The sequence below is a fragment of the Nicotiana tabacum genome, chromosome 15 (genome assembly GCF_000715075.1).
Source record: "Nicotiana tabacum cultivar K326 chromosome 15, ASM71507v2, whole genome shotgun sequence".
NCBI classification, from domain to species: Eukaryota; Viridiplantae; Streptophyta; class Magnoliopsida; order Solanales; family Solanaceae; genus Nicotiana; species Nicotiana tabacum.
Genome location: NC_134094.1, coordinates 1,770,341 through 1,782,908, shown reverse-complemented (window position 1 = coordinate 1,782,908; position 12,568 = coordinate 1,770,341). Strand labels below are relative to the sequence as shown.

At 35.3% G+C, this 12,568-nt stretch overlaps 1 protein-coding gene across 1 annotated transcript; it reads left to right on the top strand.

The window, feature by feature from the left end:
• Positions 1-1,730: 1,730 nt before the first annotated feature.
• LOC107790512 (calcium-dependent protein kinase 1) lies at positions 1,731-7,842 on the top strand. Its single transcript, XM_016612440.2, has 8 exons — positions 1,731-2,484; positions 3,707-3,850; positions 4,544-4,696; positions 5,696-5,811; positions 5,917-6,084; positions 6,514-6,641; positions 6,715-6,814; positions 7,467-7,842. Exons 1-8 carry the CDS (start codon positions 1,833-1,835, stop codon positions 7,548-7,550), a joined length of 1,545 nt encoding a protein of 514 aa, XP_016467926.1. The 5' UTR covers positions 1,731-1,832; the 3' UTR covers positions 7,551-7,842.
• The last annotated feature ends 4,726 nt before the right edge of the window (positions 7,843-12,568 follow it).

Below are 12,568 nucleotides of genomic sequence, written 5' to 3'. Positions count from 1 at the left end.
TAGATTAAAAGGTGCTAATATAAAAATTGGAGGGCTATTTTTTACTATTCCTTTCTTTTTGGTTTCCAAAGCAGTATCTGGTATCCGTTTTGATCCGATTAGTCCGAATTTATACCGAAAAATTCCACTTTCAGACTAAAATATTTCCTACCAAAAACGATTTTATATTCTATGTTTAAATTGTGGACTTGTTATTAAGGATGAAAAAGTATTATTACTCAATCGTAACATTTAGTGGTAGTACTATTCTATCTAGCAAGACAAATAAGTGTCTATCACAAATATTAAAGGTTGTATAGAAAAAATACAAAAGAAAAAGAGAAAGATTAAAGGAAGTAATAAAAAAATATTACAAGGCTATTTTAATTTTAGCTAATTTCATAAAAAAAAACTTAGCGTTGAAACTTGAAACAGAAGAAGTTGACATGAAGTCGTCCTTTCTCTCTTCTTTTTCTTTTTGAGCCTGTGAAGTGAATTGTCGTGTATATTAGTTAAGGATATATTTGTCATAATCTTTTACGATAAATACATATTCGCATTCGATATTTAGCTTATCAAGCAATTTAATCTTAACAACTAATAAAAGTTAAAGTGCATATCACTTAAGCACCAAATATGATAAATTTGACCGTCTAAGAATTCAATGTCAACTGAGCTAAAATTCAATATTTACGGGTGATTAAAGACAACTATAAAAAGGCAGGATTGGTGGAATAATCCGGGATAAATTTGGGAACTGGATTCTGGGCTACAGAATGTCCGCTTATTGCTACACCCCCACCTACATGGAACTCCTCGCGCTAAAAAAATGACCTTCAAATAGCAAAAAACTATAATTTCCATAGTTTAGAAATTGAAACTGATGCTACTGAAATATCTCAACTGCTTTCCCATAACAACTATTCTCTCTACTCTAACCTTGTTAATGAGTGCAGGTTATTACTGAAGGAACCGGAGAATTCACTGATCCGACATAACTTTGGAAGGGAACGTACTTGCACATAGTTTGGCAACAGAAGGATCAGCACTCACTATTAGATTAGTATCTAACAATGTACTAAACAAACTAGCCGAACTTGAAAATTTTAATAGTTTTTGTAACCATATGACTAGCAGCCCTTCTGGCTCAGGTGATTTAGATGTCCCCAACAGGGCATCACCTCTATGTAATGCTACTCCTTAATTATTAATATAATTTAGTCGTTCTAGCAACAAAAAAAAAATCCATATATGTTCTATCTCATCGATTCTAGATACTAGTATACAATATCGACACCTACAATCTTTCCCTAAATTTAGTATTTTGAAAAATTCAAATAAAGTATTCTCGCATATATTACATCTACTCGACGTGATATATATACATAATTACTGACTCATATAATTCAGATTGTTTCAGGAGAAAATACTAAGGGAGTAAAACACTTTCTCATATACTTCTTCAAGTAATCGAATATTTAATATCCAAGCAATTACACGTTGATATTAGATTCCTCCGATAGAACTAATAATCATTTAGTGAATTGTCTTGTATTATTATGTTTTAAGATTTTTTTTCTAAAGAAAAGTCGAAGAAAATCAGCATAAATTCGAGACCAGCACTTAAAATCTTAATGAAAGATTGAATTTCTTATCTCATCTTTGCTTAATTTTTGTGTCGACTTATATGTTCTTCATTTTCAGAAGTTAAATTAAAAAATTTCTAATTAAAGGATACAATATCCAAATTTTGCTAAGGTCAATTCTGTTACTTCACTCAATGAATTTCAGACAAGTCAGGAAATATAACTCCAAAAAATTGTTTGACTGAACAGTACACAATCCCCCCAAAAATGGGCAACTGTAACAGCTCATCTTCCGACCAAACTACCACCACATGCTTAGGCGGCGCCACCGGTCCACCGCCGTCTGAAACCACCGGTATCCGAATCATCCCTTCATCTCAACCGCCACCTCCACGACCACTCTCTGGCATCGGCCGTGTCCTCGGCAAACCAATGGAAGAAGTTCGTTCCACCTACATTTTCGGCGGCGAACTCGGCCGCGGACAATTCGGAGTAACCTATTTAGTAACTCACAAGCAAACGCGCCAGCAATTCGCGTGTAAGTCAATCGCCACGCGAAAGCTCATAGCGGCTGACGACGTGGACGATGTCCGCCGCGAGGTTCAGATCATGCACCACTTAACCGGCCACCGGAACATCGTGGAACTTAAAGGAACGTTTGAGGACAAGCATCACGTTCACCTCGTCATGGAACTATGTGCCGGCGGCGAGCTTTTTGACCGGATAATTGCTAAAGGACACTATTCCGAACGAGCTGCCGCCGGACTTTGCCGGCAGATGGTTACGGTGGTTCATTATTGTCATTCTATGGGCGTTATGCATAGGGATTTAAAGCCAGAAAATTTCTTGTTTTTGAGCTCCGATGAAAATTCACCATTGAAAGCTACTGATTTTGGATTATCAGTCTTCTTCAAACCAGGTATTATTGGATAGGTATTATCAGTCTTCTTCAAACCAAGTTCTGTTTACTGACACTGTAAATATTGCTATTACACAATCTAATTGCAGGTAACTCTATGTAAGGATAATTTTATGTTATATACATTGATAATGAATATTATACACTCAGTGTAATGTTCTTTTACACCATCACTATAATTTAACTTGTTTCAGTCAGGCATTCACACCTCGACTGAAAACTGGTAATCTACTGCAACCTACAAACATAAGTGCCAGTTAAACCTGCCCATGAGGCTGGAGCAAATGAGCTCACATTGAGTGTTATAGTGGAGAGTGGGATCTCCTAGTTGTTACTCTTATGTCTCAACAACCAGCCATCTCATTGGGGACCTAGTATCGTGATTCATGTAGGTCAAACATAGGTTACAATGGTATTTTCTGGTAGACACTGATAATAGAGCCTTTAAGCAGAAATTTATTTGCTTTCCAAATGCTTATTGTAAAACACAAGACAATAAGGAAAAAGATGATTGAGTTAACCAGTGTGTTCTGTTTGTGAAATCAAGCCTGAGTGATTGACCTATTAGAAGGGTCAGTCTCGAACTTAACGAATCCCATATTCCTGTAAGTAAGAGCCCGTTTGGACATAAGAAATTTTTCCCTTTTTTTTCAAAAAAATTTCACTTTTTTTCGAAATCAGCGTTTGTTCATAAAATTTCTAATTTTCACTTGAAGATGCATTTTGGAAATTTTCGAAAATTTGAAAAACTCCAAAAAGTTATTTTTCAAAATTTTCACTCAAATCACTCACAAAACTTCAAAAACAACCCAAAATTATATTCATGTCCAAACACAACTCTAAATTTCAAATACCATTTTCACTTGAAAATTGTTTTCCCCCTATTTTGGAATTTTACAATCCTTATGTCCAAACACCCACTAAATTAGTTTCAAGACTAACTTTTGACTCCCCAAATCTCAACCGTATCCGGTTCTGATGATATAGTTACTAAATTTTGTTAAGGTCAATAAAGTATGCGAAAAGCATTGAATTCATAATTAGGATTAATCTCATCTAGTTCATGCAAATCAAGAAGCCATCCGTGTAACAGAACTCAAGCCTGTGTTACCTGGATCATGTCTCTTTTATCTTATGTTCCATTAAATTTTTAGCTGAACCACTTGTTTACAACTCTTTGGGATATAGGGGTGACCTATTCAAAAACCACTTGTTGATGCAGGTGATGTGTTCAAAGACCTAGTTGGTAGTGCATATTATGTCGCTCCCGAAGTTCTGCGTCGAGAATATGGACCTGAAGCTGATATTTGGAGTGCTGGAGTTATCCTGTACATTCTACTCAGTGGCGTTCCACCATTCTATGGAGGTAGCTTCATTTGCTACCTCTAGAATTTTAGCATCTGAATGTCCTAAAACTTCTTCATCATTATTGTTTCTCCGTTTCATTTCAGCACAGGTAGAACAATGGTGGATTCGCACATGCACCATATAATATCTCGTTTGTTGCTCTTAAGCTAAAATATGACGAAGAAATTGAAGAAACAAGTCATTCAGGAATTGTAGCAGAATACACTTTTTTAGGAAACTCGAGGAAATGGCATAATAAGTAGAAGAATTTCATACTTCTCTTGCAGCTATTTTTTAACAGCATTATTCTTGTTCCTCTTGTAATTGCCATAATGTAACAATATAGACAAATTTATCTTTCCGAATAGATGGTATCTTGCATTAGATGTTAGAGTTTTCTTTTGTATCTGAGCATGGTTGTTTTTCGACTCCATATTTACAACTGGCTTCCCATAAAATTAGCGAGGGGATATCTGCTCCAATTATTTAAACCATTTGCCACTGTCAAACTTGGGGAAGCATATCCTATTTTTAGGCGAATAAACTTGTAAGATGTTTTGCCAAATTTTGCTGAGCCTTTTGTTTCTAGTGCTGAATAGCTACCATAAGTAAACTATACAGGGCAAAGTTTGTGGATAATATTCTCCTTGAAAATGACTGTTCCAATTTACTTTTTCATTGACTTGGAAATATTTCTCTTTCTTTTATGCAGAGAATGATCAGAGTATCTTTGATTCCGTTCTTCGAGGTCATCTTGATTTTTCATCTGATCCTTGGCCTTCAGTATCGAGTAGTGCCAAAGATCTTGTTAAGAAAATGCTACGATCTGATCCTAGAGAAAGGCTTTCTGCAGCTGAAGTCCTAAGTAAGATTCAACTTTAATCAAGATCTATCGTAATACATTGCAAAATGACTTCATAGTTACGTTGTCTCTAATTAGATATAGTTTATTTATTTATTTATATTTGAGAGTAGATTTATCTGTATAGCATCAGAATTCCTTTAACTAAGTTCTTAGTCTATAAAATCCAATAAATTATCCCAATCAGCTATTTTATTTTTGATAACCGTGGTGTCCGGGCCAGCTTGCGCGCACCTCGACTAATTCCACGGGATACCTGTCACCTCCTACCAGTAACAGGTATCAGGTAACTCTATCCACCAAGGCTTGGATATATGGGAAGAAATCACCTAGTATTTGCCTCCGCTGGGATTTGAACTTGAGACCTCATGGTTCTCACCCACTTCATTGACCACTAGGCCACACCCTTGGGTGCAATCAGCTATAGTATACAGTTAGTACAAAGATCCAATCTATGGTTGTTTTCCTTCCATACATGCCATAAGGTACATGCTCATGCCAATTGACTTTATTATCATTTTCTTATTAGTACAATCCCAACTGAACTTAATGAATAAGTGTAAGAAATGATGCATGAGATGTGATCCAAATGAACATATTGGTTGTATCTGAAACCAAATTTCTTCCCTCTTAAGACAAACATGTAAGGGTATGACATGGCTATCTAACTTTATATTGAACCTTAAGATTTATTAGGAAACTACTAACCCATCCGCACATGTATATGATATTCATATTAACACAAAAGCAACTATATCCGCACCTTGTACTTATTTAATAAAATAATGTAACAATACCTTTGTGCATTGTATTAACAAATAAGCCACAAATTATCGATTTGTTTTTTCCACATATGGTACTAGGACTTTCATATTGTTATAGTATTTTAATTTGACACTAGCTTGATGCACTTAAAAAAAATTATTTAGCAAAATATAATAATTAACAAATATACCACAAACTTACTGTGCTATAACTGAGTAAATATTTGTGCAAATGTAGATCATCCATGGATGAGAGAAGATGGTGATGCATCTGACAAGCCTCTTGACATTGCTGTCTTATCTAGAATGAAACAATTCCGTGCTATGAACAAGCTGAAGAAAGTAGCACTGAAGGTCAGGATTGTGTATTCAATGTTCTTATTAACGAGATAGGCCATCTCTCTCCATCTCATGTGTTCCTTACAACTGTGCTTATCTTCTGTTGCCCTGCATTTGTAGGTAATTGCCGAAAATCTCTCCGAAGAAGAAATCATTGGCTTGAAGGAAATGTTCAAATCTATAGACACAGATGACAGTGGAACAATTACATATGAAGAATTGAAAGCTGGTCTTACAAAAATGGGCACAAAGCTTTCTGAGTCAGAAGTCAGGCAGTTGATGGAAGCGGTATATTCCTGACCAATCCTTTGTTTATGGTTCTTTTAGCTTATATCTCCATCTTGCAATTATTGGTATTTGATCATGTTCATTTTTCAAATTTGGCGAGCAGTGAATTACTTAGATGTAAATTTTTGAAACTAAAATCTTCTTGGTGAAACACATGAACAAGAGATTTACATAGTCCAATGGAAGTTTTGGTGAATGTGTATCTCGCTCCATCGCAGTATTCTATACCCATTAGCAAGTTCTGCAACTCTTTATGGATAGTGTTTTAGTTATTAAATGCTCCAGGAAACGATGTAGTGGTTGTTCTCAGTTCCCTTAAACAGTTTGACATGATGAATAATTGGCTTTCTAATACTCCGAAGAGTGGGTGCATGTACTTGCCTAACATGATTAATACATAGTCAATAATACAGATAGCTTCTCTTCCAGGCTGATGTTGATGGAAATGGAACAATTGATTACCTTGAGTTCATAACAGCTACAATGCACATGAATCGCATGGAAAGAGAAGATCACTTGTACAAAGCGTTTGAGTATTTTGACAAGGATAAGAGCGGGTGAGAAGCTATCTACCTGCTCGTCTACGTTGAATTTAAACATTTTACTGCTTTCTAATCTCGGTTCCTTTAGGTATATTACGATGGATGAATTGGAGCATGCCCTGAAGAAATACAACATTTCTGATGAAAAAACTATAAAAGAGATCATTGCTGAAGTTGACACAGACAATGTACGGGTTCCTTTCATTTCTGAATATTTATATGATATTCCTATTCAACATATAATTTTATTTTCAATGTGAGTTTCTTTTGGTCACTTAGGAGAGTTTTATTAGAGTAGTTTGATCACATGGTATGGAATCTGCATGCGACATCTCTGTGGCTTAGACAGCAACTTGAAAGTTCTAGAGAACGGAGTTGAATCTTTATTTTTTTTAAATCTCTTTATAAGTAGGTCTCTCTCAATGAAGTAAATTTTTTGGAAGGCACTCATTAAACATTGGTTTTAGCCAAAAAAAAGTGTTGGCAGGACGTAATTCTTTCTAGTGCTTTTTATCATTTTGTTACAGATTTTGTCAATCGTGACTTAGTTGAATTGAACCAATATAAACTTGATACGACTTCAATAGTTCATGGTATGTAGATATATGTCTTTTGATATATCTACAATAGTTCATGGTATGTAGATATATGTCTTTTGATCCGTATAAAAAAATATGCGCTGTCTTTTGATGTTTTCTTAAATATAAGAAATAGAATTTGTTCTTTTAATAAGAAAGCTGCATACGGAAAAAAGAAGAAGAGGATTTTTCGAGTGAGTTGTGGTTATGTATAATGATGTTTCTTGGACTGACATTGATAAATATTACTATCAAATTGCAGGATGGAAGAATCAATTATGATGAGTTTGCTGCCATGATGAGGAAAGGTAATCCAGATTTTGTCAACAATAGACGTCGCAGATGAAACCCACGAAACTTATAAAGCACACCATTTGATTAGCACTGCTGCTCCAGTAAGTTTTCAAGATGAACCTCTAAAGATCATATTGGTTCCCTGTCGTAGCTATCTGGGAGTGTGAGAGCTGCGGCTCTTGGTTTTTTGGTCAGTTTGCTGTAAAGTTCATGTTGAGAGTTGAGCTTCTGGTTTGGTGTATGATGCTCTATTGAATACAGATGAGAGCGATTAAAATCTGAATCTGAAAATATACTTGCTATATAGTATACAATTGATAATGCTGATGTCCTTCTTTGGTTCATACTTCAGCGTCTTGAAACGAATGAAGAGAAGTCCCTTTCTCCTCCTTTGTGTGTTTTTCAGCAGTCACCAGAATATGCCTTTACAGGAATTATAAGTTTGTGTACTTGTTTTGGAAACAAGTAGGAGTGCGCAAACGGGTGGGTCGGGTTGGATATGGTTCAGATCGAAAACGGGTAATGAAAAAACGGATAAATTATCTAACCCGACCCATATTTAATACAGATAAAAAATGGGTTAATCGACGGATAATATGGGTAACCATATTATCCATGACTTCTTGCATATGATCACTTTTGGGAAAATTCTTAGTCTCCCTAACTTGAGGAACCCCTAATTTGAGGTTTTACAAATCTAAAAGTTAAACTCATTGGTTATCCATTTTCTAAATGGATAATATAATTCTTATCCATATTTGACCCGTTTTTAAAAAGTTCATTATCCAACCCATTTTTTAGTGGATAATATGGGTGGTTAACTGTTTTCTTTTAACCATTTTGCCACCCCTAGAAAGAAGCAATATTTTTATAGCAATGTATTTGTTGTCCCACATTTGGTAAGAATAGTTTCTCTCCATGTATACGGTCGAAATCGGGCATGCCCGATTTCATAGGCACGAGGAGCTGCCTCGAGAGTAAGCTCGTAATAGACCAGGCTCGAGCTCAATGACAGAGTATGAAGCATGAAGATCGAATGGAGAGATGTTAGCAACCGACCGAAGATCTCGGCGGAAATCCCGGAACATATCGAATCAAGCGGTTATTGATGCCAATCATGGGATTTGTTTTCGTTATTAGAATTGTACCTTATTTAGGATTCCTCTACTATATAAAGAGGGGCCTCATTCATTTGTAAGAGGCATTGATTCACTGATAAACATATACACATACACTGCTTTCTCTATTTCACTTACTATCTATTACTGCTCATCACTATTTATTTTCTGTTCTTTATTGTTCTTGTTACCCAACCTCGAGACCATCTCGAATCGAAGTCGAAGGCATGTCAGAACACTGGTTTGATTTATTTTACTATTCAGATTATCTATTTAATTCCTTGTTTATCAATTAGTATTGGATTAAATCACGTATCCTTGAAACCACTAAAATAAGTTTAACTTTTACTCGAATTTTAGGGTAAACACTCCAATTATGAGTAAACGGGGCAAGGTGGGGCAGGATTGCGGTAGAAATGACATCAGGTAGCCACTCTAAGGAGTTGCATTAGTCAATGTGTCCTAAATATCAGTATGCGTCGTCTTGAAGTTAAGATTTTTAGTTCTAAATTTTTGGACAAAATAAGTACTGGCTAATTTTTAAATAGCATCCCTGAGAATGACTATTTGTGCACTTGCCCCCTCTTCTCATGGCAAGCTTTAGCCTGTCAAGTGCACAGATAGCCGATTTTGGGATCCATATTAATCCATGGCCTAAGTTTATAAATTTTCGTAAGTCTAAACAACTTCGGAAATAACTTCAGACATATGGGATTAAACTTGCAAAAATCTGCATTTGAAGTTACAGATTTTGTTTGAAGTTTGGCAAATTAATTGTGCAAGCAAACTTCTGACATATATCACTAAGTTTGGCAAGGAAAATTAGAGGACAAATCTAAGCTAGCGTTTGAATATAGATTTGGTTGAAACTTGAGAAAAGAGTTTTTGAAGTTGTGTTGAAAAATAATTTTTGGAAGTTGAAGTTGTGTTTAGACATGCATTTTATTTGGAAAAAAAGTAAAAGTTTTGTGAGTGGAAGAAAACATTTCTCCCAAAATCTGCCCTAAACCAGTTTTTGGAAACATTGGAATTTTTTTTTTTCAAAAACTGATCATATTTCATAAATAAATAATATTTTTAATATTTGTTTTTGAAAAATAATAGCCAAAATATATGACCAAACGGGAGCTAAGTTAGAAGGTCATATACATGACTGAATTTCAGATATTCATGCATGAAGTTCAGGCATCTTAAGAGACCTTTTAGTTAAGCAAAAACTCTGAGATTTGATTTATAAATTTAGTGTTTGTATTTGAAAATGAAAATATTGATCCAAATTGAACTATCCAGGTCCTATCCTTCCGAAGTATACAAATGATTTTAGGTGAAGCAATAGAAATACACTGACATAGCTGCTGCGCCAAGACTTTTCATTAAATAGAAATATATTGAAAATTATTGTTATTATTATTATTATTACATTTTATTAATTAATGTTGCCAATATAATTTTATTCATACATTTACTCTCTTTAAAATTAATGACATGTAACTTTTTCTTTATAATATTTTTCCTCCATTAATTTCACTCTTTCTATAAATATATTTTGTTCAAGTATCTTTTTCCACATTAGCGACATTCTATTAACTGAGCTTTTATTTACCCACACCATAACAATTTTGACAAAGTTTGAGTTTCCTTATTTAATATTTTATTGCATTTTCTTTTCAAATTATCTAATATTTCACTAGCTTTGGCAATTTTTTATAGTTCAGAATTCAGTTTAGAAAGTCCCAAAAGAAATAAGAAAAGGTCTTAATTTTAGTCTCTAAATTATTCCTCGATGATCGAGAGACTATTAAGGTGAAAGAGAATTTATTCTTATCCAGTGTTTACAGCAAAATATGACAGACTCTTATTCACCTATTCAAGGTTAACTAATACTCCCTCCGTTCATTTTTGATTTTGCACTTTATTTAAGAGAAAATAAATAAATTATGTACTTTATAATTTTATCCATAATAATGATAGCATTTCTAAAAATATTAAAAAAATAATTTGGTGAATGAGTAATTAATGATAAGAGTAAAACAGGAAAAAAAGATTGTTTTTCGCTTAATTTAATATAGTGGATAAGTAAAATTGTAAATGTACTTTTAGTATGGTGAACAAGTAAAAGTGAACAGAGAGAGAATATATTTTAACTAATTTATTACTTAACTATGATAAGGAATATTAATTTGATATAAACACCGTGTACGCATATATTTTTACCAATAAAATGGTCCGATTTATATTTTGATTCAAATTTGCATTTAATGTTTATATCACCAAAAGAGCAACTTTCCCACTTTTTTTTAATAGTTAAATTTTCTCAAAAAAAAACTTTCTGCAAAAGAAGGCTTTGCTATTTTTTTGGGCCAAGACTCCAATCTAGTGGCGAAGCCAGAATTTTTATCAAGGGATATCAAAATATAAAAAATTAAATTAATCGAAAAGTCAAGGGGAATCAATGTACAATAAATATACATAATAATAATAATAAAAATATCTAGCAATACAGTGAAATTTTCTGGTGAAGGAGCGTGGCTCCGCCGATGCAAGTCAAACCCGTGACTCTACAACAACAACAACAACAACCCAGTAAAATCCCACTAATGGGGTCTGGGGAGGGTAGTGTGTACGCAGACCTTACCCCTACCCCGAAGAAGTAGAGAGACTGTTTCCGAAAGACTCTCGGCTCAAAAAAAATAAAAATAAAAAATAAAAAAATAATAATAAAAAATAAAAAATAATAATAAAAATAAAAAGACAAAATGACAAAAAGGAAACAATATTAGTATCACAACAACAATCATAAGATAAATATGAACACCATGGAATCCAGAAGAAAGATGCAAAGCAAAAGGAGACAATATTAGTAAATATTAGTATCACCACAACAATCATAAGGAAAATAGGAACACCATGAAATCTAGAAGAAAGATGCAAAGCAAAAGCGATAGCTAGTAAATAGGACATGCACTGAAAAGCGAAATAGTAAGCCACAACATTGCCAATAGCTATCTTAGACAAAAACCCTACAAGGCTAGTCCCACAATGGTACGAAGTAAGGCATGACTCAACTACCTCCTAACTTACAACCCTAATACTCGACCTCCACATCTTCATATCAGGTGTCATGTCCTCGGAAATCTGGAGCCTCGCCATATCCTGCCTGATCACCTCTCCCCAATACTTCTTAGGTCGCCCTCTACCTCTTCTCGTGCCATCCTCAATCAACTGCTGACACCTCCGTACCGGAGCATCTGGGCTTCTCTTCTGAACATGTCCGAACCATCTAAGCCTCGCTTCCCGCATCTTGTCACCAATGGGAGTCACATGCACCTTCTCCCGGATATCATCATTCCTAATCTTATCTATCCTAGTGTGCCCGCACATCCACCGCAACATCCTCATTTCTGCTACTTTCATCTTCTGGATATGTGAGTTCTTAACGGGCCAACACTCAGCCCCATACATCATGGCCGGTCTAACCACCGCTTTATAAAACTTACCTTTGAGTATCGGTGGCACTCTCTTGTCACACAGGACTCCAGATGCTAACCTCCACTTCATCCATCCTACCCCAATACGGTGTGTGACATCCTCGTCGATCTCCCCTCCCCTCTGGATAACTGAACCAAGGTACTTGAAGCTGTCTCTTCTCGGGATGACCTGCGAATCAAGCCTCACATCCACTACCTCTTCCCCTGGCTCAGCGCTGAACTTACACTCCAGGTATTCCGTCTTCATCCTGCTCAGCTTGAAACCCTTAGACTCAAGAGCCTGTCTCCAAACCTCCAGCCTCTCGTTAACACCGGCTCGCGACTCATCAATCAGAACTATGTCATCGGCGAATAGCATGCACCATGGCACATCCCCTTAAATATGGTGTGTTAACGCGTCCATCACCAGGGAGAATAAGAACGGACTGAGTGCAGAACCTTGGTGTAACCCCATTACAACCGAA

Coding starts and splice junctions, on each gene's coding strand:
- LOC107790512 (XM_016612440.2), top strand. CDS start 1,833: ATGGGCAACTGTAACAGCTCATCTTCCGACCAAACTACCACCACATGC. Junction 3,851..4,543: donor CGTTCCACCATTCTATGGAG/GTAGCTTCATTT, acceptor TCTTTTATGCAG/AGAATGATCAGAGTATCTTT. Junction 6,815..7,466: donor CTGAAGTTGACACAGACAAT/GTACGGGTTCCT, acceptor ATCAAATTGCAG/GATGGAAGAATCAATTATGA.